The sequence below is a fragment of the Oncorhynchus clarkii genome, chromosome 22, assembly GCF_045791955.1.
Source record: "Oncorhynchus clarkii lewisi isolate Uvic-CL-2024 chromosome 22, UVic_Ocla_1.0, whole genome shotgun sequence".
In the NCBI taxonomy this organism is placed as follows: Eukaryota; Metazoa; Chordata; class Actinopteri; order Salmoniformes; family Salmonidae; genus Oncorhynchus; species Oncorhynchus clarkii.
This window is the reverse complement of record NC_092168.1, coordinates 29,361,409-29,388,629: the sequence shown is the minus strand read 5'-3', so window position 1 is coordinate 29,388,629 and position 27,221 is coordinate 29,361,409. Positions and strand designations below refer to the sequence as shown.

General features: G+C 46.7%; 1 protein-coding gene across 1 annotated transcript in view; it reads right to left on the bottom strand.

Annotated features, from left to right (window-relative positions):
* The window catches only part of LOC139380743 (ephrin type-A receptor 6-like), a 193,992-nt gene that overhangs the window by 40,407 nt on the left and 126,364 nt on the right, over nucleotides 1–27,221 (bottom strand). Inside the window, exon 8 of the mRNA XM_071123725.1 lies at nucleotides 18,522–18,532. Within this exon, the coding sequence (XP_070979826.1) occupies nucleotides 18,522–18,532 (11 nt within the window). The remainder of the gene's footprint in view (nucleotides 1–18,521; nucleotides 18,533–27,221) is intronic.

Genomic DNA, 27,221 nt, shown 5'->3' with positions numbered 1-27,221 from the left:
ATAGGGAGCTAGAAAGCCTAACACTGTGTGACGGGGTGAATTATGGTGTGATTCTGTCAGCTGCTACATATTGAATCAAAAGACAAATCGTGTTGATTAGGAAATAGCTCTGTTATTCACAGCAGGATTCCTCATCTAGAGGAATGAAAGAGAGAAGAAAGGGAAAAACCCCTGCCTTGTGACCAGAACTCCTCTCCCCTCCCCTCCCCTCCTCTCCCCTCCCCTCCCCTCCCCTCCCCTCCTCTCTTCTCCCCTCCTCTCCCCTCCCCTCCTCTCCTCTCCCCTCCCCTCCTCTCCTCTCCCCTCCCCTCCTCTCCTCTCCCCTCCCCTCCCCTCCCCTCCCCTCCCCTCCTCTCCTCTCCCCTCCCCTCCCCTCCCCTCCTCTCCTCTCCTCTCCCCTCCTCTCCTCTCCTCTCCCCTCCCCTCCCCTCCCCTCCTCTCCTCTCCCCTCCCCTCCCCTCCTCTCCTCTCCTCTCCTCTCCTCTCCTCTCATCTCATCTCATCTCCCCTCCTCTCCCCTCCTCTCCTCTCTCAGGTGTTCAGCTGAACAACAGAAGAGAAGTGCTGGAAGGGAAGCAGCAGTATAAATAGCAGGTCTGTTAAACAACTGAAAAACAAGGCGCTCCCTTCAACTCTACAGTTTCAACAGTATAAATAGCTAGATAGCTGGACCGCTCTGCCACTCAGTATGACATGAATCTGGCTCATAATATCTCTAGCACAAACGTACATGAAGTAGTTGAAGACACAGTAGAGAAATGTCTAGGATATTGATTAACTGACGCGTTAGTTTCAAAGAAACAATTCAAAGAAGACAATCCTTCCACTCTTAAAAAAGAAAAACTTTTTAAACCGCGAGACATCCATCAGAATTCCGAAACAATGAATCTAATCACTGGGTATTAATGAGGCTTGGCCTAAAATAGTCCCGTCGTTAGGTAGGTGTGAGGAAATGAGCTCTGCAGGGGAGAGAGTTCAGATAAAGACCTGGGCATTAATCATGTCAAACACTACAAACCACTAATAGCTCTCTCTCTCGGTCTCTGTCTCACTGCCACCTGCTCAGCACACACATAGAAGAGGGTTATTGAAGACTATCTCAAATCAAATCAAATCAAATCTAATTTTATTTGTCACATACACATGGTTAGCAGATGTTAATGCGAGTGTAGCGAAATGCTTGTGCTTCTAGTTCCGACAATGCAGTAATAACCAACAAGTAATCTAACTAACAATTCCAAAACTACTGTCTTGTACACAGTGTGAGGGGATAAAGAATATGTACATAAGGATATATGAATGAGCGATGGTACAGAGCAGCATAGGCAGATACAGTAGATGGTATCGAGTACAGTATATACATATGAGATGAGTATGTAAACAAAGTGGCATAGTTAAAGTGGCTAGTGATACATGTATTACATAAGGATACAGTCGATGATATAGAGTACAGTATATACGTATGCATATGAGATGAATAATGTAGGGTAAGTAACATTATATAAGGTAGCATTGTTTAAAGTGGCTAGTGATATATTTACATAATTTCCCATCAATTCCCATTATTAAAGTGGCTGGAGTTGAGTCAGTGTCAGTGTGTTGGCAGCAGCCACTCAATGTTAGTGGTGGCTGTTTAACAGTCTGATAGCCTTGAGATAGAAGCTGTTTTTCAGTCTCTCGGTCCCAGCTTTGATGCACCTGTACTGACCTCGCCTTCTGGATGATAGCGGGGTGAACAGGCAGTGGCTCGGGTGGTTGATGTCCTTGATGATCTTTATGGCCTTCCTGTGACATCGGGTGGTGTAGGTGTCCTGGAGGGCAGGTAGTTTGCCCCCGGTGATGCGTTGTGCAGACCTCACTACCCTCTGGAGAGCCTTACGGTTGAGGGCGGAGCAGTTGCCGTACCAGGCGGTGATACAGCCCGCCAGGATGCTCTCGATTGTGCATCTGTAGAAGTTTGTGAGTGCTTTAGGTGACAAGCCAAATTTCTTCAGCCTCCTGAGGTTGAAGAGGCGCTGCTGCGCCTTCTTCACAATGCTGTCTGTGTGAGTGGACCAATTCAGTTTGTCTGTGATGTGTATGCCGAGGAACTTAAAACTTGCTACCCTCTCCACTACTGTTCCATCGATGTGGATAGGGGGGTGTTCCCTCTGCTGTTTCCTGAAGTCCACAATCATCTCCTTAGTTTTGTTGACGTTGAGTGTGAGGTTATTTTCCTGACACCACACTCCGAGGGCCCTCACCTCCTCCCTGTAGGCCGTCTCGTCGTTGTTGGTAATCAAGCCTACCACTGTTGTGTCGTCCGCAAACTTGATGATTGAGTTGGAGGCGTGCGTGGCCACGCAGTCGTGGGTGAACAGGGAGTACAGGAGAGGGCTCAGAACGCACCCTTGTGGGGCCCCAGTGTTGAGGATCAGCGGGGAGGAGATGTTGTTGCCTACCCTCACCACATGGGGGCGGCCCGTCAGGAAGTCCAGTACCCAGTTGCACAGGGCGGGGTCGAGACCCAGGGTCTCGAGCTTGATGACGAGCTTGGAGGGTACTATGGTGTTGAATGCCGAGCTGTAGTCAATGAACAGCATTCTCACATAGGTATTCCTCTTGTCCAGATGGGTTAGGGCAGTGTGCAGTGTGGTTGAGATTGCATCGTCTGTGGACCTATTTGGGCGGTAAGCAAATTGGAGTGGGTCTAGGGTGTCAGGTAGGGTGGAGGTGATATGGTCCTTGACTAGTCTCTCAAAGCACTTCATGATGACGGAAGTGAGTGCTACGGGGCGGTAGTCGTTTAGCTCAGTTACCTTAGCTTTCTTGGGAACAGGAACAATGGTGGCCCTCTTGAAGCATGTGGGAACCGCAGACTGGTATAGGGATTGATTGAATATGTCCCTAAACACACCGGCCAGCTGGTCTGCGCATGCTCTGAGGGCGCGGCTGGGGATGCCGTCTGGGCCTGCAGCCTTGCGAGGGTTAACACGTTTAAATGTCTTACTCACCTCGGCTGCAGTGAAGGAGAGACCGCAAGTTTTCGTTGCAGGCCGTGTCAGTGGCACTGTATTGTCCTCAAAGCGGGCAAAAAAGTTATTTAGTCTGCCTGGGAGCAGGACATCCTGGTCCGTGACTGGGCTGGATTTCTTCCTGTAGTCTGTGATTGACTGTAGACCCTGCCACATGCCTCTTGTGTCTGAGCCGTTGAATTGAGATTCTACTTTGTCTCTGTACTGACGCTTAGCTTGTTTGATAGCCTTGCGGAGGGAATAGCTGCACTGTTTGTATTCGGTCATGTTACCAGACACCTTGCCCTGATTAAAAGCAGTGGTTCGCGCTTTCAGTTTCACACGAATGCTGCCATCAATCCACGGTTTCTGGTTAGGGAATGTTTTAATCGTTGCTATGGGAACGACATCTTCAACGCACGTTCTAATGAACTCGCACACCGAATCAGCGTATTCGTCAATGTTGTTGTCTGACGCAATACGGAACATGTCCCAGTCCACGTGATGGAAGCAGTCTTGGAGTGTGGAGTCAGCTTGGTCGGACCAGCGTTGGACAGACCTCAGCGTGGGAGCCTCTTGTTTTAGTTTCTGTCTGTAGGCAGGGATCAACAGAATGGAGTCGTGGTCAGCTTTTCCGAAAGGGGGGCGGGGCAGGGCCTTATATGCGTCGCGGAAGTTAGAGTAACAATGATCCAAGGTCTTTCCACCCCTTGTTGCGCAAATCGATATGCTGATAAAATTTGGGGAGTCTTGTTTTCAGATTAGCCTTGTTAAAATCCCCAGCTACAATGAATGCAGCCTCCGGATAAATGGTTTCCAGTTTGCAAAGAGTCAAATAAAGTTCATTCAGAGCCAACGATGTGTCTGCTTGGGGGGGGATATATACGGCTGTGATTATAATCGAAGAGAATTCTCTTGGTAGATAATGCGGTCTACATTTGATTGTGAGGAATTCTAAATCAGGTGAACAGAAGGATTTGAGTTCTTGTATGTTTCTTTCATCAAACCATGTCACGTTAGTCATAAGGCATACGCCCCCGCCCCTCTTTTTACCAGAAAGATGTTTTTTCCTGTCTGCGCGATGCGTGGAGAAACCTGTTGGCTGCACCGCTTCGGATAGCGTCTCTCCAGTAAGCCACGTTTCCGTGAAGCAAAGAACGTTACAGTCTCTGATGTCCCTCTGGAATGCTACCCTTGCTCGGATTTCATCAACCTTGTTGTCAAGAGACTGGACATTGGCAAGAAGAATGCTAGGGAATGGTGCACGGTGTGCCCGTCTCCAGAGTCTGACCAGAAGACCGCTTTTTCGGAGTCGTTTTTTTGGGTCGCTGCATAGGATGCACTCCGTTGTCCTGTTTGTAAGGCAGAACACAGGATCCGCGTCGCGAAAAGCGTATTCTTGGTCGTACTGATGGTGAGTTGACGCTGATCTTATATTCAGTAGTTCTTCTCGACTGTATGTGATGAAACCTAAGATGACCTGGGGTACTAATGTAAGAAATAACACGTAAAAAAACAAAAAACTGCATAGTTTCCTAGGAACGCGAAGCGAGGCGGCCATCTCTGTCGGCGCCGGAAGTGAGGTATTATTACCACTTATTACCACTGATTCTACTGCAGAAGACATACAGTAGAAAAGTTAACTACAGAGCTGTTACTAGGATCGTGTGAAGGGGAGAGCAGAGAAAGGTACTGGATAATTGTTAAAAGTGATGCAGTCCTCCAGAGGGATTATACATAGTACAGTATTGTACAAACATCCCCTCATCCTGGCCTCCCGAGTGGTGCAGCGGTCTAAGGCACTGCAACTCGGGGCTAGAGGCTTTGCTACAGACCCGGGATCGATCTCAGGCTGTGCTGCAGCCGGCCGCGACAGGGAGATCCACGAGGAGGGGCACAATTGGCCCAGCATCGTCAGGGTTCAGGGAGGGTTTGGCCGGCCGGGATGTCCCATTGCAATCTAGCGACTGCTTGTGGTGGGCCGGGTGCATGCACTCTGACTTCGGTCGCCAGCTGTACAGTGTTCCCACTGACACATTGGTGCGGCTGGCTTCCGGGTTAAGTGAGCAGTGTGTCAAGAAGCAGTGGTCGTTTTGGTCGTTTTGCGGAGGAAGCATGGTTCTCGACCTTTGCCTCTCCCGAGTCTGTATGGGAGTTGCAGCGATGGGACAAAACTGTAACTACCAATTGGGGAGAAAAAGGGGTAAAAAGTACCACAAAAAAAAACAAAAACATCCACTTATCACCATAGTAGCGATCTCTCTCTCTCATTTCTATTAGCTGTGTGACTTTGTCCCCAGGCCATTAGGTCTACCTCAGGCTGCTGAGGTCCATGTTAATGTAGTGCAGGTGAACAGTTGCTGCTGTACTCTGCATACAGATAAACACACAGGTCCACAGGAGCACTGCAACATCTTACCTCTGTTTCCCCAGTCCAGCTGCTCCTCTCAGCCCTCTTCTCACCCATAGGACCCCTACCTCACTGCTGCTCCTCTAAGCCCTCTTCTCACCCACAGGACCCCTACCGCACTGCTGCTCCTCTCAGCCCTCTTCTCACCCACAGGACCCCTACCTCACTGCTGCTCCTCTCAGTCCTCTTCTCACCCATAGGACCCCTACCTCACTGCTGCTCCTCTCAGTCCTCTTCTCACCCACAGGACCCCTACCTCACTGCTGCTCCTCTCAGTCCTCTTCTCACCCACAGGACCCCTACCTCACTGCTGCTCCTCTCACCCACAGGACCCCTACCTCACTGCTGCTCCTCTCAGCCCTCTTCTCACCCACAGGACCCCTACCTCACTGCTGCTCCTCTCAGTCCTCTTCTCACCCATAGGACCCCTACCTCACTGCTGCTCCTCTCAGCCCTCTTCTCACCTATAGGACCCCTACCTCACTGCTGCTCCGCTCAGCCCTCTTCTCACCCACAGGACCCCTACCTCACTGCTGCTCTTCTCAGCCCTCTTCTCACCCATAGGACCCCTACCTCACTGCTGCTCCTCTCAGCCCTCTTCTCACCCACAGGACCCCTACCTCACTGCTGCTCCTCTCAGCCCTCTTCTCACCCACAGGACCCCTACCTCACTGCTGCTCCTCTCAGCCCTCTTCTCACCCACAGGACCCCTACCTCACTGCTGCTCCTCTCAGCTCTCTTCTCACCCATAGGACCCCTACCTCACTGCTGCTCCTCTCAGCCCTCTTCTCACCCACAGGACCCCTACCTCACTGCTGCTCCTCTCAGCCCTCTTCTCACCCACAAGACCCCTACCTCACTGCTGCTCCTCTCAGCCCTCTTCTCACCCACAGGACCTCTACCTCACTGCTGCTCCTCTCAGCCCTCTTCTCACGGTGGCTCTACCCTTTGACACACATCTGCCACAGCAGGGGCACCAACAGGGTTAGAGAGGGTTGCAGAGGGGCAGGAGTACCAACAGGGTTAGAGAGGGTTGCAGAGGGGCAGGAATACCAGATGCCCATGCCCACATTGCCCCGGCTCTTTGCCCTCCCAAACTGCCCCTAGAGAGCAAACCTGCCAACTATGTTCCTCACACACATACTAACCAACAAGCTGGTAACTCACGGTTGCACAAACACAGCCAGGCACTCTACAGCATGAATCTGTAGCTTGAACTGAACACAACTAATCATAATCTCAGAACTGATTTCTGTTGAATGGTTGTTCTATGAAGTTGAGCTCCAGGCAGCACATCTTTCTCTCCAGTTAGACCAGTATTATATATCACTAGATATATCACATCATCAGTAGATATCACTTCTGACTAGAATGAAGTGAGATGAAACCTGGACCAGGATAGGGAAAGTGGCTCACACAAACTCTGTGATGAGTAGACATTCTATCAAAACTACTCTATCACAAACCAGACTGTTCTATCCCAGACAAGAACATTGTTCCTCAAAGTAGATATGTCTCTGAGTGAGTGTCTGACTGAGCTAAATCACATTCTACAGGCAGCATGAGGAGAATAGTGAATACATCTTTATCTCTTCCTGGTTCTCTCTCTCTTTCCCTTCCTCTATCTCTAACTTGCCCTCATCTATTTCTCTCCCTCTGTCTCTCCCTCAGCTCTTTCTCTCCGTCCCTCTCCCTCCCGCTCTGTTTTCCTGGAGGTAGTGTGGCAGCGTTGGTGGGTTGTGATCCAATCACCATCCGGCTGCAGCAATCACTGTGTTCTGATTGGATTTATAATCCAGACAGGATCTCTGATGGACAATCACCCAGCCAGGCAGCAAGCTGCCACTGCCAGCCTTGTAACGCACAAATTCTCTCTCTCCCTCCCTCCCTGTTGGTCTGTCTGATTGACCAAATCAGCCAGAGAAGAGAGTGAGGGTGTGATAACTAATCAAGAGAGAACCATTGCGTTCTCCCAGAAGCTGTGAATTCTGACAAACAAAAAGGTGTGTGCGCGAACCCATTACACCTTTTTGTTTGTGATAAAGATGTGATGAGGTCTGATGAAGGTGTGATGAAGGTCTGATGAAGAGGGGGGGGGGGGTGCTGGTAATAAAGCCCTTTTGTAGTGAAAAACTCAAGTCTGATTGGCTGGGCCTGGCTCCCCTGTGCAATTTTAATTCAGTATATATAGATATGGTCATAGCCAGTTGGTCCACAGGTTCTCGTGTGATTATACAACTACAATCCAAACTGATGTACGACACTAGTTTAGATCAGTAGCTCTAAGTGTAGAATACACAGCACACACTGGAACAGCTTCCCACAAGCTTACTGTATGCAGAACACCAGAGAGAGAAACTAGGAACATATTTATGATGATATTCCATACATAAACACATAAACACACATCCAAGCTCCCTCTTCAATAAGTTGTGATTTAGCTCTCTCATTTGAACAGCCAGTGAAAAAGCTATTTCCTCAACATAATATCCCAGCTCAGTCCCACTAGGCCAGATCACATGCAAACTAAAGGCACACAATATGATTGTGTTTTAATTCACACACAATCCCCACAAGTGACCATATCGTGAGAGTGAGCCGAGAACGGAACGCTAAATATCAACACATAAACAGAGTCATCTGGTTCTGTGGGAGGTTGAATAAACCATATTTGAGTAGTGTTTACTGCCCGAGGTCAATTCCTGGTTTAGAGTTAAGAATTGAGAGAGAACACAGCAACTGGGGAATTGGCTTTGTGACAGGATGAGGGAGAAAGAGAGGGAGGGAAGGAGAGGGAACGTTTATGTGATGAGAGGAAGTGTATTTCACAGTTTCCCTCTGGAACAATCCTGCTCCGTTTAGCCAGCTATACCTTCCACATGAATGTGTGTGTGTGTGTGTGTGTGTGTGTGTGTGTGTGTGTGTGTGTGTGGAGACAGGAGTGTGTATGTGTGTGTAGAAACAGGAGTGTGTATGTGTGTGTAGAAACAGGAGTGTGTGTATGTGTGTGTAGAAACAGGAGTGTGTGTGTGTGTAGAGACAGGAGTGTGTATGTGTGTGTAGAAACAGGTGTGTGTGTGTGTGTGTAGAAACAGGTATGTGTGTGTGTGTGTGAGTGTGTAGACTGTCTCAGAAGATCTCTCCTCTCTTTGAGCAGCAGCTCAATGAAAACAGAGTAATGAATGCACTATCCTTTGTAATCAAAGAGACAGGAGTGTGTATGTGTGTGTGTGTGTAGAGAGAGGAGTGTGTGTGTGTGTGTAGAGACAGGAGTGTGTATGTGTGTGTTTGTGTAGAGACAGGTGTGTGTGTGTGTGTGTGTGTGTGTGTGTGTGTGTGTGTGTGTAGAGACAGGAGTGTGTGTGTGTGTGTAGAGACAGGAGTGTGTGTGTGTGTGTGTGTGTGTGTGTGTGTGTGTGTGTGTGTGTGTGTGTGTGTGTGTGTGTGTGTGTGTGTGTGTGTGTGTAGAGACAGGAGTGTGTGTGTGTGTGTGTAGAGACAGGAGTGTGTATGTGTGTGTAGAGACAGGAGTGTGTGTGTGTGTGTGTGTGTGTGTGTGTGTGTGTGTGTGTGTGTGTGTGTGTGTGTGTGTAGAGACAGGAGTGTGTATGTGTGTGTAGAGACAGGAGTGTGTATGTGTGTGTGTGTTTAGAGACAGGAGTGTGTGTGTGTGTGTAGAGACAGGAGTGTGTGTGTGTGTGTGTAGAGACAGGTGTGTGTGTGTGTGTGTGTGTGTGTGTGTGTGTGTGTGTGTGTGTGTAGAGACGTGTGTGTGTGTGTAGAGACAGGTATGTGTGTGTGTGTGTGTGTAGAGACAGGTGTGTGTGTGTGAGTGTGAAGACTGTCTCAGAAGATCTTTTCTCTCTTTGTGCAGCAGCTCAATGAAAACAAAGTAATGAATGCACTATCCTTTGTAATCAAAGAGACAGGAGTGTGTATGTGTGTGTGTGTGTAGAGACAGGAGTGTGTGTGTGTGTGTAGAGACAGGAGTGTGTATGTGTGTGTGTGTGTAGAGACAGGTGTGTGTGTGTGTGTGTGTGTGTGTGTGTGTGTGTGTGTGTGTGTGTGTGTGTGTGTGTGTGTAGAGACAGGAGTGTGTGTGTGTGTGTAGAGACAGGAGTGTGTGTGTGTGTGTGTGTGTGTGTAGAGACAGGAGTGTGTGTGTGTGTGTGTGTGTGTGTGTGTAGAGACAGGAGTGTGTGTGTGTGTGTGTGTGTGTGTGTGTGTGTAGAGACAGGAGTGTGTGTGTGTGTGTGTGTGTGTGTGTAGAGACAGGAGTGTGTGTGTATGTGTGTGTAGAGACAGGAGTGTGTGTGTGTGTGTGTGTGTGTGTGTGTAGAGTATGGCGCTCACGTCTTCCCTCTGCACTGCTCCCTCTGTCGGTGTCTCCATAGTACCGATCTTCTCTGGACTCTGAATGTATTCTCTGAACAGAATTCTCTTTGGCCAGAATAACATGCACAAGCTTAAAGTCTCAATTTCTTCGTGCTGCAGATCTATTCCATCTCTCCATAGCGTGGAGCCAACACAACAGCGGGGGAAATCAACAGGACCATAATGGAGGGGTGGAATGAAAGGAAAGAAAGGGAGGGAAAGGAGAAGAGTGTAGAGGGAGTGGAGGACATGTGGAGATGGAGTGACAGGATGAGTGACTGAGGAAGGTGAAGAAACAGAAGGATTTTCTCTCTGTTGACATTGTTCTGGCTCTCTGTAAATGCCAGGATGTGGCTGTTTACAGAAGCCCAAATCTTCTGGCTCACACACGCGTGTGTGTGTCTGTGTGTGTTTGCTTCTCTTATAGTATTGTGTTTTTATCCTGTATGCATCTTTTTGAGTCATAACTTTGCTTTGAGTCATTGTGAGTCGCATCCCAGACAGATCATCCATTATGACCACACACACACACACACACACACACACACACACACACACACACACACACACACACACACACACACACACACACACACACACACACACACACACACACACAAAGAACAGTCTAAGGGTGCCTGAGCACCTGCTCTTTCAGATTGGTGGTGTTTTTATCAATATTACATTTATATTTTAGTCTATTTTCTCACTTATTTGCCCATTAAACAAGCAAATGTCTAATTTTTGAATCTTGGAAAATTCCCCTCCCCCACTTCTCTGCCCCCACAAGAGCACACACACTGCAGTCGTCCTGCAGGCAGAAGCTACCGGCGCCCATAGGTTGTGTTGAAGTGGGTCCCTTTTGAGTTGCATGTGTCATCTCACAGTCAGGAACAGGGAAGGCTTCAATTCCAATGTTTGCTAGTAGGCCTAAGAAGCAGAAGTCAGCAGCAAAATAAACTTCAATCAAAAGTGAAAGCTTGTTAGATTGTTTCAACAGTAACTAGCTGATTTACATCATCTACATTCGCTATGGTCAGATGATAGCCCACCCCTCTTTGCTCTCTCTTCGAGCAGTAGACCTGCTCACACACTCTCTCACGCACATAAACACACACACATACGCACGCACACAGAGACACCAGTGCTAGCCCGTCTGCTCCTGCAGGTACTGTAAGGCTTTGGTTGGCTGGCTCACTGGGTTAAATCTGATCCACAGAAAGAGCTGTGAGAGTACAGACCCTGATCTAACCACATTCATCTGAGATCACCGTAATAGACTGGAGGATCACCTTTTACTCTGTAACATACACACACAGGCATGCAGGCGCACACACACACAAGCACCGTCCCAGAGGCTCAGCAGGGTAGGCCTGACTGAGGAAACATGTCCCCTTCACCTCCTGTCAATGGCTCCATGGCCTGCTGCCTGCTACGCTCCACTGCACCACAAGCACACACACATCCCAGGAAACCAAAATTGGTTCTGTGAAGGTTCCCAGAACATTCGTTAAGTCGCGGCAAATGTTCTCATAACACAAAAACTGTCTAGTCATGCTGATCATTATAGAATGTGTGTATAAAACATTCTATAATTCATTTTCCCAGAACACATTTCATCTGTTTGTTTTTTTAAAGGTTCCCAGAATGTCTCATTAGGTTGTGGGAACAGTCTGGTGGGAACATTGTGGGGACATCCCAAAATATATGTTCCCACAACACAATAACTGTCCAGTTGTTTCTTTTCGGGTGCAAAAAACATTCACCTGGTCCAACAAGAACTGAGGAAACCTCCCAGAACACATTTTGTCTGTTATTTATGAGTCCAAAATAGACTAAAGAAAATGAGATCTTGTTGGGTGTGTAACAGATCTCGCTCTAGTCAGATTTCTCACCCTGTAAGCAGAACCATAGTGTTAAAAGTATAGAATGAAACTCTACAGGGAGAATACATTTCATATGTCTCTCTCACCAACTGGACCTCCAGAGCGGGTGAGAATGAAGTAAGAGCACAAGTGCGAGGGCAAAGTGAACATGTGTGTGTCCTACATTCTCAGCAGCAGCCATCTGTCAGGCTGGGGAATGAGATTCAGCTCTCCGTGGGTGCTGGGACCTTCGACACACACACAAGCACTCACAAGGCCTGTCCGCCTATACCCGGGCAGAGAGACTGATGGTAAAAAGGTCAGGGCCATTACGCAGACGAGGGAGTGAGCGGTGGACAGCCTGATAGATGGGCTTTCTACGTGAGCCAGACACACACACACACACAGGTTGATAGATGTGTTTTGTGCGTGAGGGTCTGTGTGGTTCTTTCAGACAGCAGACAGTCAATACAGCACTAAATACACTCCTCTGTTCTGGGTCTGAATCTGACATCTGTATGCAGATCACTGTGTGTGTGTGTGTGTGTGTGTGTCTCTCCATACCGGCTGGTCTCAGAGTTCTACTGCTTCTCTAATGTGTTAATAGTGTGAACATCAATAATGCATAAAGCCTAACACTCCACTCTGGAAACACGCACAGCGCACAAACACACACAAACACACTGCCGGGGGAGGGGGAGAATTTGTTCAGAAACTTAAAGCCAAAACAAAGGCTGTTTGGATGCAGGGCTGAATTCAACCAAACATGCCTCAGTAATGTTTGTGTTTATAAACTACTATCTTTCTCCTCTCTCTTCTCTCACTGTCCTCTCATCTCCTTCATTCCATCCTCCCCCGCTCTACTTTCATCTCCTTCTCTGTCCTTCTATACTCCCATCGTTTTCATCCTACTCTCTCCCTATCTCCATTTCCTCTTTTCCACCTCTCTTTATATCCTCCAGCCTCCCATTCCTTCAGCTGTGTCCTTCAATAGTGCTGAGAGGTCTATATACACAGGTTCATTCTGATTCCCTCCACCGAATACTACTAGAACTACTCAGACCCCAAGGAGACTCCTTTCCCTGTGTGTGTGTTTCCCTGCGTCTGTTAGGCCTTGGGGTTGGTTCGTCTCAAAGCTATGACCCTGGTCTGAGGCAAGTTCTCTTATATGGCTTCACTCCAGTAGCTTTCTATTACTGAGGTGTCCTTCCAGATCTCTGTATACCTGATTCTGTTTCATACAGAACCACAGAAACCAAAAATCTGCTATTGAATTCTGGTCTTCTCCTCATCCCTCTTTCACACGTTCATCTCTCGTCCTGCAGAATGTAGAGTGACCTTGCAGTTTCATATTACTGTCTACTATTTCCTATTTCTCTGCCCCTAAACTGTTTTGGGGTTTCTATAGCAGAGGCCTGCTAGTGTAATTATCAGTGATGTACCAACTATTTTCATCATCACTGTGATAGAGCTGCCATCATTACACACCACTGTGTGTGTGGCTCTGTGTTTGTGACTACAGCAGTGTTTTCTCTTAGTCTGCATAATCACTTCATTACAGGTACGAGGTAACGCATAGAGAGCATCTCATTCTGTGTTTGTATGTGTGTGTTGTGTTAGTGCAGGGGTTCCCAAACTTTTTTGGCACGCAAAAAGATTCTCGCAAACCCAACCATGTGAGAAAAAGTATCTACACTGAACCAAAATATAAACACAACAGGTAAAGTGTTGGTTTCATGTTTCATGAGCTGGAATAAAAGATCCCAGCAATGTTCCATATGCACAAAAAGCTTATTTCTCTCAAATTTTGTGCGCAAATTTGTTTACATCTCTGCTAGTGAGCATTTCTCCTTTGCCAAGATAATCCATCCACCTGACAGGTTTGTCATATCAAGAAGCTGATTAAAAAGCATGATCATTACACAGGTGCACCTTCTGCTGGGGATAATGAAAGGCCACACAACACAACGCCAAAGATCTCAAGTTTTGAGGGAGTGTGCATTTAGCATGCTGACTGCAGGAATGTCGACCAAAGCTTTTGCCAGAGAATTGAATGTTAATTTCTCTACCATAATCTGCCTCCAATGTTGTTTTAGACAACATTACGTCCACACGGCCTCACAACCGCAGACTATGTGCATGGCGTCGTGTGGGCGAGTGGTTTGCGGATGTCAACGTTGTGAACAGAGTGCCCCATGGTGGCGGTGAGGTTATGGTATGGGCAGGCATAAGCTACGGACAACGAACACAATTGCATTTTAACGATAGCAGTTTGAATGCACAGAGGTACCGTGACGAGATCCGGAGGCCCATTGTCGTGCCATTCATCCACTGCCATCAACTCATGTTTCCACATGATAATGCACGGCCCCATGTCACAACGATCTGCAAACAATTCTTGAAAATGTCCAAGTTCTTCCATGGCCTGGATTCTCACCAAACATGTCACCCATTGAGCATATTGGATATGTTCTGGATCGACGTGTATGACAGCGTGTTCCAGTTCCCACCAATATCCTGCAACGTCACACAGTCATTGAAGACGAGAGGGACAACATTCCCACAGATCACAATCAACAGCCTGATAAACTCTATGTGAAGGAGATGTCACGCTGCATGATGCAAATGGTGGTCACACCAGATACTGAGTAGGTATCTCTGACCAACAGATGCATATCTGTATTCCCAGCCATGTGAAATCCATAGATTAGGGCCTAATGAATATGTAAATTGACTGATTTCCTCACATGAACTGTAACTCAGTAAAATCTTTGAAGTTGTTGCATGTTGCATTTATATTTTTGTTCAGTTATAATTACCAGCCAATGTTAACTTTTTCATTTGGGGTTATGGCAGTCAAAAACCTTCTAACAGTATTTCTGATCATCTTAACTCATCCTCACATACTTTTAATGTGGGGCTATGACAGTCAATAGAATATTAGTCTGACATAATGTATCTAATCTCACCAACACTAATGAGATGGGTGTGCTTGAGATGGGTGTGCTTGATGCACGTCTAGTCGGAGATTCTCAAAGTCAGGGGGCGTGGTCGACACTACGCACCTCATCTCTGTTGTCACATCCAACCTGGATCTAGATTTGGTTTTGATGCAGACAAGAGCTCTGAATCCAGCTTCACACAGATATGAGCTGTAGAAGAGTACCATGAGTTATATGTTGCTTTAAAGACAACTGGGAACTCTGAAAAATATGAGGCCAAATCATGATGTCAGTGATCTTCAGGTCGGAAAGACGGAGCTCTAGAAAAAGGCCTGAGTCCCCGAGTTGGAATTCAGAGTTTGATGAGCACTCAAAACACCCCCCACCCACCCATTTAATGCACTGAAGTCGGTGAGGTCCGTAAGTGCTCTTCCAAGCATTGGACGTGAGCAGTCATCACTCGTGTGGGAGACTTACTGATGCTGTTTTCTGTTAGAAACATGCACACCCAAGGTAAGGGGGCACGGTTCGCTTTTGAAAGACTCTCTCTCCCATAATAATTATCCACTGATTCGGTCACTCTTCTGTAGAATGTTTTTGTATTTCCCCTATATGCTTGCATTCAGTTTGGAGACACATTTGTACAAAAGCCCACCATTGTAGAATAATAGTGAAGACATTAAAATATCATGTAGCAACCAAAAAAGTGTTAAACAAATCAAAATATATGTTATATTTGAGATTCTTCAATGAGATTCTTCACCCTTTGCCTTGATGACTACTTTGCACACTCTTGGCATTCTCTCAACCAGCTTCATGAGGAATGCATTTCAATTAACAGGTATGCCTTCTTAAAAGTTCATTTGTGAAATGTCTTTCCTTCTTAATGCATTTGAGCCAATCAATTGTGTTGTGACAAGGTAGGGGTGGTATACAGAATATATCCCTATTTGGTAAAAGTCCATATTACGGCAAGTACAGCTCAAATAAGCAACAGTCCATCCTTCCTTTAAGACATGCAGGTCAGTCAATTCTGAAAATGTCAAGAACTTTGAAAGATTCCTCAAGTGCAGTCGCAAAAAAACATCAAGCGCTATGATGAAACTGGCTCTCATGAGGACCGCCACAGGAAAGGAAGACCCAGAGTTACCTCTGCTGCAGAGGATAAGTTCATTACAGGTACCAGCCTCAGAAATTGCAGCCCAAATAAATGCTTCACAGAGTTCAAGGAGACTGCGTGAATCAGGCCTTCATGGTCGAATTGCTGCAAAGAAACCACTACTAAAGACACCAATAAGAAGAAGACACTTGCTTGGGCCAAAAAACATGAGCAGTGGACATTAAATCTGTCCTTTGGTCTAAGGAGTCCAAATCTGAGATTTTTGGTTCCAACCGCAGTGTCATTGTGAGAAACGGAGTAGGTGAATGGATGATCTCTGCATGTGTGATTCCCACCGTGAGGCATGGAGGTGGTGGTGTGATGGTGCTTTGCTGTGGCACTCTTAACCATCATGGCTACCACAGCATTCTGCAGTGATGCTCCAACCCATCTGGTTTGGGCTTAGTGGGACTATCATTTGTTTTTCAACAGGACAATGACTCAACACACCTCCAGGCTGTGTAAGGGCTATTTGACCAAGAAGGAGAGTGATGAAGTGCTGCATCAGATGACCTGGCCTCGACAATCACCCGACCTCAACCCAATTGAGATGGTTTGGGATGAGTTGGACCGCACAGTGAAGGAAAAACAGTCTATGTGGGAACTCTTTCAAGACTGTTGGAAAAGCATTCCAGGTGAAGCTGTTTGAGAGAATGCCAAGAGTTTGCAAAGCTGTCATCAAGGCAAAGGGTGGCTACTTTGAAGAATATAAAATATGTTTTTGATTTGTTTAACACTTTTTTTGGTTACTACATGATTCCAAATGTGTTATTTCATAGTTTTGATGTCTTCACTATTATTCTACAATGTTGAAATAGTAAAAATAAAGACAAAATGTTGAATGAGTAGGTGTTCTAAAACGTTTTACTGGTACTGTATGTGTATATATATACACATGTCCCACATAATTCTAAACACAATACCCCAGGTTTTTTGAAATTTTTGCTAATTTATAAAAATAGATAAATAGATAAATAAAATATTACATTTACATATTATCATTACATTTGAGTTTTTATCAGGATTTTGGAAATTCTCTTGCGACCCCATTTTCACATCAGGTGACCCAACATGGGGTAGCGACCCCTAGTTTGGGAACTGTTGTGTTAGTGGGTTCAGTATGTGTTTTTGTGCAAGGGTGCACACTGTTGGGCAATAATCAGAATTGGTTGGTAACATAGGTAATATGTTTTATATTCATCATGTGTTTGTAAGTTACTTCTCATCAGAATGTTATTTTTGTATAATACTGTGGCGGGGATGCAGTATCTGTTCTATGTCAAGACTAAGTTGCTTGGGCCGGAGAGAGGGGAGAGGTCAAGCGTGTATCTCTTGGCTCCACAATGTCTGTGTGCCAGTCAGTGTGTCTCTGTGATCTTGTCAAGATAGGATGGATTTGATATATGCCTGTTGATATGGAGGATTGGTTTATGGTTCTGAGTTTGAGAAAATAACATGTTTTAGGAGACAAAGCTGAACAATGAATTATGCCGATGCGGTCTTATCCTGTGTGTGTCTTTGCTATAAAGGAACTAAGTTGAAATGTGGAAGGGACTCTCAGAGAATTCATTGATAGACACTGAATTGATCTGAGAGTCACAGGGTTGTGATAGAGCTCATATAATAAAAAATGGACTTTGTGATAACTAACTCTGACGTGTGTGTGGTTTGCTCTCATGATTTGGTAAATAGAGGAAATTTCCACGACAACACACAGCATTTTGACTGCATTCTCCTAGCCATACACAAAGGACTTACACTGAGACAGCCACACAGTCATTCTAATATCTACACATACAGTGTTAGTGTAATGGATGAACACAGCTAGGAGGGGTACTCTAGTTCACATGCTGCACTGCGAGATCTTGGGAAGTTATCTAGGTTACATCAATAAATGAATGTTTGAAAGCTAGCCTATTTTCTGGGTGTGAATCCTCCTCTCATCAACTTGCAGCATCTCTCACCAGACCTTTTTGGCAAAGCACAGCAGTTTAGATCCCCAATTACTTTCTGCCTGGGTGCAGGAACTCTGACTTCATCGCATCTGGGTTCCAAAACACATCCTGATTTTGGGAAGGGGAACCCTCTGTTTCAGGTAACCTCCTCGGGAACAGGAAAGAGCATGCTGCTGTTCATTCAAATGTTGGGGGTGTTCTACCTTAGATAGCTTCTCCTAAACAAGACCGGTTCGCCTATGCACCACACACACACACACACACACACACACACACACACACACACACACACACACACAGGATGTGCCATTGAAGAGAGTTAACCAGATCTCTGCTATAACCTTGAGTTCTCCTTGGTTCTCCAACTCCATTAAAAGAAGCCCCTGACATCTCACCTAGCCAAACACACCTTTCCCTCCGCTATTTGAAAATCAGCTTTCAAAGCCAAGGCATGATTAGAAGGTGGAGTGGGCAAACATCAAGGAAGGCTACAGGTCTATAAAGGTAGCAGACCACTTTTTAAAAATAGTTCAATTGAATTCTAAACTAATGTATATTATTTAAAAGAAGCAGATGTCTTCAATGACCTAAATAAAAAAATATGCACGACATATGAGTGAAGTGCAAGTGACATATGAGCGAAGTGCAAGTGACATATGAGTGAAGTGCAAGTGATATATGAGTGAAGTGCAAGTGACATATGAGTGAAGTGCAAGTGACATATGACTGAAGTGCAAGTGACATATGAGTGAAGTGCAAGTGACATATGAGCACACAGCGTAGTTTGGAGAGTCTCCTATTGTTACCTCAGTGGTTCAGACACCAATTGGACTGCTGTGCCTCTGTCCTACCAGCCACAGCCTCACTCACCCTGTCCACTCCCCCATTCTCACTTTCCCCCTCTCTCCCTTGCTCTCTCACTCCCCCACTTCTCCTCTCACCTCTGGTCTTCTCAGTGTTCTACTTCAAAGCTCAGTTGTAATTACATTGTGGAGGAACAGAACAGAGAGAGGCCAGCCCAGCCAGTCATATCACACATCTACTAGACTAGAGAGTAGAGGCTTCAAAGCTGCCCTGCTCCATCCTCTTCTCTAGGCCCTGGGATGAGGCTAGCTATAGGGGTCAGAGAAGCATACCATCCCCTGCCCTCTAACCCATGACCACCCTCAGTTTTGAGAGCAACAGCAGTCAGATCAACTCTACACACACTTGTGCGTACGACCCCAGTGCAGGGCTTTGTTCTCTCTGAGGGGACCTGAGGGTTGGGGTCGAGAGGTCAAGACACACACATGGTGAAGTCAGAGGATCGCCACACGCCTGCAGACAGACAGGCCGACACGTCTACCTTTCATCATTACTAATGGACAACATGTCAGTCACTGATCTGTTGTAGAACGATCAGAAGTCAATGATGTACATGACTTTACTATGGCTGGGGGTGTGAGAGTTAGGATTTCTGGAACAAAGAAAGAGATACTGGTTGGTTTATAATGGGACCATTCACCTATGTCTGGCCACAAACGTGATTTTATCCACTAACCTAAACCCTGACCCTAACCCCACCTCTATCCCTGACCTTATATTTTTTTAAATATATATTTTCTCAAAGAACATAGTACTTTCTCTTCACAGTTTTGGTGTCACTGTGTGTTTGATACAGTGTGTCCAAATCATTTCTGTCCTACACACAGAACAGTGTGTGTCGTCCATACAGTTTCTCACATGGACTTAGACTAAAAGACTAAGACAGAGACAGCGGCGGCTCAGTATACTTATAAACAGACAGTAAATTAAGAGGAAACATGTGCATTCTCCACTTCACCTTTATCTACATGTCTCCGAGGTACAGGAGTAAATACACTCAATGGAAACAAGTTCTAAGACTGAGCAAGAGAATGGAAAGAGATCCTATTTAACCAATCGTATCTTTCCATTGTCGTTCTCCCTTCTATTTCCCACTCTCCTCTCTCCTCTCTCTCTCACATTCTCTCTCCACATCCTCTCCTTTACAGCTGCTACTCTTATTGTGTGTGCATCTGGTGATAGGGTATAGATGAGAGAGGGGGAGAGAGAGAGAGAGAGAGGGAGAGAGAGAGGGAGGGAGAGAGAGGGAGAGAGAGACAGATGGAGGGAGAGAGAGAGAGAGGGAGGGAGAGAGACAGAGGGAGGGAGAGAGAGACTGAGGGAGAGAGAGAGAGACACAGGGAGAGAGACAGAGAGAGGGACAGAGAGACAGAGGGAGGGAGAGAGACAGAGAAAGAGACAGAGAGAGAGAGAGTGAGAGAGAGAGACAAAGGGAGGGAGAGAGAGACAGAGAAAGGGAGAGAGAGACAGAGGGAGGAAGAGAGAGAGAGACGGACAGAAAGAGACAGAGAGAAAGAGAGATTTGTTATTTCTGTCTGCCCAGACCCAGACACACACCATGATGAAGCCCCATCTGAGAACACATTATTATAACACATTACCGGCAATACAGAACATTACAACACAGACTGTTCTGATCATAGTTCATTTTGATGGACCGAAGAGTGTCCCAGCATTATTCACTATACAGTACAGTACCACTGACTATATCCCAGTCACAAGCAGCATTGATATGTGAAGGATGTGGATAACGTTCTGCTAGGTGAGGTACTACTTCAGTACAAGAGGCAGGTTCTTTCATCCAGCCGAGCCATGGATCTGAGCTGTAGGTCTTGAGTGTTAAATGGTGTGTGTTGGTATTGTGTTTATGCATGCATGTTATCTGTTCTGCGTTTTAAATCTTTACTATTTAGTAATCAATTACAAGAGTTCTGCATTCTCATTAAGTTGGAGACTTTAACTGCAAGGAGAATTTGGACAGTAGAGTGCTAAATTAATACAACCATCCATATCTCTTTATAGCCACAGGACTAACAATTATGGGTGTAATGAATTTGTATTGCCTATCACAACATGTGGTGAGTTTTATTTCATTGCAACGAAGACTGATAAACCAAAAAAATACATTCAATCAAAACAAGGGTTTAAGAAAAGATGTAATGCCTTGTTAAAGTAAAAACACACAAAAGGCCAAACAATAAATGTCTCTGTCTTAGTCGCTGTCTTAGTCTTCTGTATACAGTATGTCATTGGTCTTTCTTCATCTGGTGAAAAACAGCCCTAATAAATCTACACATATTTATCTGAAATATAATGACATGCACTGACACTATCTACTATGACAAACACACACCATTAAAAGATGGATATGTCCTGAGAGGGGGGAAGAGAAAGAAAGGAGAGAGAGAAAGCAGGAGAGAGAGAGAAAGCAGAAGGAGAGAGAGAGAGAGAGAGAGAGAGAGAGAGAGAAGGCAGAGAGAGAGAGAGAGAGAGAGAGAGAGCGAGAGAGAGAGAGAGAGAGAGAGAGAGAGAGAGAGAGAGAGAGAGAGAGAGAGAGAGAGAGAGAGAGAGCAGAAGGAGAGAGAGAGAGAGAGAGAGACAGCAGAAGGAGAGAGACAGAGAGAGAGAGAGAGAGAGAGAGAGAGAGAGAGAGAGAGAGAGAAAGAAAAGCAGAATGAGAAAGCGAGAGATAGAAAGCAGAGAGAGAGAGAGAAAGCAGGACAGAGAGAGAGAAAGCAGAAGGAGAGCGAGAGAGAGAGAAAGCAGAAGGACAGAGAGAGATAGAAAGCAGGAGGGAGAAAGCAGGAGAGATAAAGAAAGCAGAAGGAGAGAGAGAGGGGAGCGATAGAAAGCAGGAGAGAGAGAGAGAAAGCAGAAGGAGAGAGAGATAGAAAGCAGGAGAGAGAGATAGAAAGCAGAAGGAGAGAGAGAGAGAGAGAAAGCAGAAGGAGAGAGAGAGCAGCGATAGAAAGCAGGAGAGAGAGAGAAAGCAGAAGGAGAGAGAGAGAGAGAAAGCAGAAGGAGAGAGAGAGAAAGCAGAAGGAGAGAGAGAGAGAGAAAGCAGAAGGAGAGAGAGAGAAAGCAGAAGGAGAGAGATAGAAAGCAGAAGGAGAGAGAGATAGAAAGCAGAAGGACAGAGAGAGAGCGAAAGAAAGCAGGAGAGAGAGAGAGAGAAAGCAGGAGAGAGAGAGAGAGAAAGCAGAAGGAGAGAGAGAAAAAGCAGAAGGAGAGAGCGAAATAAAGCAGAAGGAGAGAGAGAGAGAAAGCAGAAGGAGAGAGAGAAAGCAGAAAGAGAGAGAGAGAGAGAAAGCAGAAGGAGAGAGAGAGGGGAGCGATAGAAAGCAGGAGAGAGAGAGAAAGCAGAAGGAGAGAGAGATAGAAAGCAGTAGGAGAGAGAGAGAGAAAGCAGAAGGAGAGAGAAAGCAGAAGGAGAGAAAGCAGAAGGAGAGAGAGAGAGAGAAAGCAGAAGGAGAGAGAGGGGAGCGATAGAAAGCAGGAGAGAGAGAGAGAAAGCAGAAGGAGAGAGAGATAGAAAGCAGAAGGAGAGAGAGAGATAGAAACAGGATATAGAGATAGAAAGCAGAAGGAGAGAGAGAGAAAGCAGAAGGAGAGAGAGAGGGGAGCGATAGAAAGCAGGAAAGAGAGAGAGAAAGCAGAAGGGGAGAGAGGGAGAAAGCAGAAGGAGCGCGAGAGAGAAAGCAAAAAGAGAGAGAGAGAAAGCAGAAGGAGAGAAAGAGAGATAGAAAGCAGGAGAGAGAGCGTGAGAAAACAGAGGCATTACTAGGATAAATACTCTGATAAATCAGTACAGAAATGTGCGAGCTGTCAAATGCATTTATCCGATCCTATTGCCGCTGCGTATCTCCCTGTATAGGGGCTATAAAGAAGACAAGTGTGTGTGTGTCAGTGATGATGAAGATGACCCTGGCTGTGAAAGGTCGTATGGACATCCCTATGAGCCTTGTCCCACTAGCACACACGCACGCACACACGCACACACCTGTAATAGAGGTGGTTACAGGGCTGTGGTGGGGTGGTGGTGCCAAGGGCTCTCTGTAAGCCACAGCAGTATAAATCACAGGCTAATAACAGAGCACTGAGTTGGCCTGTATTTACTACCACTCTCCCTCCAGCAAGGCCACACTCCTGCCCTACAGCACACCACACTACACTACCTGCCTGTGGTCACACAGTACACACCATTTACAAACACATCCCTCACCTTTATTAAACACTCAACATGAACCAGGTACGGTGTATATGGCCTAATGCATGCACCTGCCGAAGGTACTGGAGATTAGACTACTGGTACAGGAGAGAAGAGGAAGGAGAGGAGAGGAAGGAGAGGAGAGGAGAGGAAGGAGAGGAGATTAGACTACTGGTACAGGAGAGAAGAGGAAGGAGAGGAAGGAGGGGAAAGGGAGGAGAGGAGAGGAAGGGAGGAGAGGAAGGAGAAGAAAGGGAGGAGAGGAGAGGAAGGAGAGGAAGGAGGGGAAAGGAAGGAGAGAAGAGGAAGGAGAGGAAGGAGGGGAAAGGGAGAAGAGAAGAGGAAGGAGAGGAAGGAAGGAGAAAGGGAGGAGAGAAGAGGAAGGAGAGGAGAGGGAGGAGGAGGGAGAAGGGAGGAGGGGAAAGGGAGGAGGGGAAAGGGAGGAGAGGAAGGGAGGAGAGGAAGGAGGGAAAGGGAGAAGAGAAGAGGAAGGAGAGGAGAGGAAAGGAAGGAGAGAAGAGGAAGGAGAGGAAGGAGGGGAAAGGGAGGAGAGAAGAGGCAGGAGAGGAGAGGAAAGGGAGGAGAGAAGAGGAAGGAGAGGAAAGGGAGGAGAGAAGAGGAAGGAGAGGAGAGGAAGGAGAGAAGAGGAAGGAGAGAAGAGGAAGGAGAGAAGAGGAATGAGAGGAGAGGAAAGGAAGGAGAGGAGAGGAAGGAGAGGAGAGGAAGGAGAGGAAAGGAAGGAGAGGGATGAGAGGAGAGAAAAGGGATGAGAGGAAAGGGATGAGAGGAGAGGAAAGGGATGTGAGGAGTGGAAAGGGATGAGAGGTGAGGAAGGGGAGGAAAGTTGAGGAAGAGGAGGAGAAACGATAAGTCTAATATAGTGTAAAGACACAGACAACTAGCCTGAGCCAGAGGGAGAGTCATTATCAGTGAATGAGCAGACCTCTAGCAACTACTGAAAGGTTACCATGTAGCATGTTTGATATTAACAGACATGCTCACAACACTTTATCTCCTCTTTAACTGGGAGAGGACATGATTAAAGTGAAGTTCCTTCAGCATGGTGCTACTAATATATTCCTACTGGAGAAGAGCAGCCTCTCTCTCTCTCTCTCTCTCTCTCTCTCTCTCTTTCTGTCTCTCACTCCCTCTGTCCCTCTCCCTCCCTCTCTGATTGCTTTGGTGAAACACACGATTAGCCAGCTGCTTCCCCTGATTAAAGAAACTCCCCTGTTTCTAGGGCATCTCCTCATGCTCCTCCTTCCTCTAGCCCTTTCTCCACTCCTCCATCTGTCTCCTCCTTCCTCTAGCCCTCTCTCCACTCCTCCATCTGTCTCCTCCTTCCTCTAGCCCTCTCTCCACTCCTCCATCTGTCTCCTCCTTCCTCTAGCCCTCTCTCCACTCCTCCATCTGTCTCCTCCTTCCTCTAGCCCTCTCTCCACTCCTCCATCTGTCTCCTCTTTCCTCTAGCCCTCTCTCCACTCCTCCATCTCTCCTCCTTCCTATAGCCCTCTCTCCACTCCTCCATCTGTCTCCTCCTTCCTCTAGCCCTCTCTCCACTCCTCCATCTATCTCATCCTTCCTCTAGCCCTTTCTCCACTCCTCCATCTGTCTCCTCCTTCCTCTAGCCCTCTCTCCACTCCTCCATCTGTCTCCTCCTTCCTCTAGCCCTCTCTCCACTCCTCCATCTGTCTCCTCCTTCCTCTAGCCCTCTCTCCACTCCTCCATCTGTCTCCTCCTTCCTCTAGCCCTCTCTCCACTCCTCCATCTGTCTCCTCTTTCCTCTAGCCCTCTCTCCACTCCTCCATCTCTCCTCCTTCCTATAGCCCTCTCTCCACTCCTCCATCTGTCTCCTCCTTCCTCTAGCCTTCTCTCCACTCCTCCATCTGTCTCCTCCTTCCTCTAGCCCTCTCTCCACTCCTCCATCTGTCTCCTCCTTCCTCTAGCCCTCTCTCCACTCCTCCATCTGTCTCCTCCTTCCTCTAGCTCTCTCTCCACTCCTCCATCTGTCTCCTCCTTCCTCTAGCCCTCTCTCCACTCCTCCATCTCTCCTCCTTCCTCTAGCCCTCTCTCCACTCCTCCATCTGTCTCCTCCTTCCTCTAGCCCTCTCTCCACTCCTCCATCTGTCTCCTCCTTCCTCTAACCCTCTCTCCACTCCTCCATCTGTCTCCTCCTTCCTCTAGCCCTCTCTCCACTCCACCATCTGTCTCCTCCTTCCTCTAGCCCTCTCTCCACTCCTCCATCTGTCTCCTCCTTCCTCTAGCCCTCTCTCCACTCCTCCATCTGTCTCCTCCTTCCTCTAGCCCTCTCTCCACTCCTCCATCTGTCTCCTCCTTCCACAAGTCTTCCTCTCCATCTACCTCTGTCTTCCCCTCTCCACCCTCCTTTACCTCGCCCACATACTTTCATTTCCTGTCTACTCCCTTTTGCCCTCTCTCTCCCTGTCCTTCAATCTGTCTCTCTCACTCTCTCTCACCTCTCCAGACGTTTATATCATCCCTCCGTCGTTCTCACTTTCTCTCTCTTGGGTTTAGTCTTTCACTTCACTTCTCCCAACATTCAATTAACTTTCCACTTCCTCTCCACCGCAACTCCCCCGACGCGTCAATCACACTCTGCTGCCGTGGCGACTGACAGCTGGCCCCCACCCTTCCTCCCAGCGGTGTCCCGTGTTCCACCAGGCATGACCCAGTCACCTGGTAGGGGGCTCCCACAGGCCTCTGGGATACCTGGTGGGGCAGGGCGGCCATACTGCCTGGGCTCAGGGAGGACATGCGAGGTTAACTGTTCATAGCAACTCCTGTTCATTAGCTCACTGGGCGTGAGGAACTGTGTGTGGGTGCTTTTGTGGTTTTGAGTCTCCAACCAGTATTGCAGAGGTAGTCTCATCAAAACCAGACATCTCTCCTTCAAAATACATCACCACATTGACAACACAGAGGCAAAGCTGCATGTCTTCAATGGAAGCAGGTGTGGGAAAAGGACCCAATTGTCATACTTGACTAAAAGTAGATGCCTTAACAGAAAATGACTCACGTAAAAGTGAAAGTCACCCAGTAAAATGACACTTGAGTAAAAGTCAAAGTATTTGATTTTAAATATACTTAAGTATCAAAAGTAAAAGTATACATCATTTTCTTGTTTTTTAAATTTACGGATAGTCAGGGGCATAATTTACAAATTAAGCATTTAGTGAGATCGTCAAATCAGAGGCAGTTGGGATGAGCAGGGATGTTCTCCTGATAAGTGTGTGAACTGGACCATTTCCTGTCCTGTTAAACATTCAGAATGTAACTAGTACTTCCGGGTGTCAGGGAAAATGTATGGAGTTAAAAGTACATGATTTACTTTAGGAATGTAGTCAAGTAAAAGCAGTCAAAAATATAAATAGTAACAGTACAGAACTACCCAAGTTGTACTTTAAAGTATTTTTACTAAAGTACTTCACACCACTGAATGGTAGTTTGATGTCAAATAAAAGCATAATAAAACCTATTGACGTGTTCACTGTGTGATATTTTCAGGATTCGCCACGGTATAAAAGACCTGTCATGTTCTCCAGTTCTCAATTTCTTATGGTGTGTATCTGTGTGTGTGTGTGTGTCAGTGTGAGCTGTAGCGATCCTCTGAGTCCTTACAGAGATAGTAAAATAGTCAATCAGACAGATAGGGGCAGAGCCAGGCTCCTGGTAGCAGCCTGTTAATCCACATCATTTCCCCAGACTCTTCTCTTCTTCTCCAAATGTGATGGGATTTACTCAGGGCCAAGGCACCCCACTGGTAATCCCTATTCCTTAGAAATCTCCACACACTGTGGGTGGATGTGTGTGAGAGCGGGAGAGAGAGAGAAATGGAAAAAAGAGATTGTGAGAGGGACAGACTGTGTGCCAGAGAGAAGGAAGACTAAGAGGAAGAGATAGAGAGTGTGAGAGGGACAGACTGTGTGTCAGATAGAAGGAAGACTAAGAGGAAGAGATAGAAAGTGTGTTTACACAAATGATGCAACAAAAACGAAGAAAACTCCAGGACCTATCTGCAAAGTAAAAGTGAGATGAGAGTGACGTCTGAAGATGAAAGCTATACTAAAGGTAACCGTGCTACTGCACTGAGCTAGCCTGCTACAGTAGTCTGCTTGTCAGATAAAAGCCAGCCTGCCTGTGTCTGGTAATGAAATGACAGAGGGGATATTACCCAGAATGACCTGCAGGACTGTCTGTCTGTGGACGCCACTGTGTCCTGTGTGTAATAGAATAATAGATTACATCTAGCAGACACATTCACACACCCTCAAGGACACACACACACAGAGAGAGAGAGAGAGAGAGAGAGAGAGAGAGAGAGAGAGAGAGAGAGAGAGAGAGAGAGAGAGAGAGAGAGAGAGAGAGAGAGAGAGAGAGAGAGAGAGAGAGAGAGAGAGAGAGAGAGAGAGAGAGAGAGAGAGAGAGAGAGAG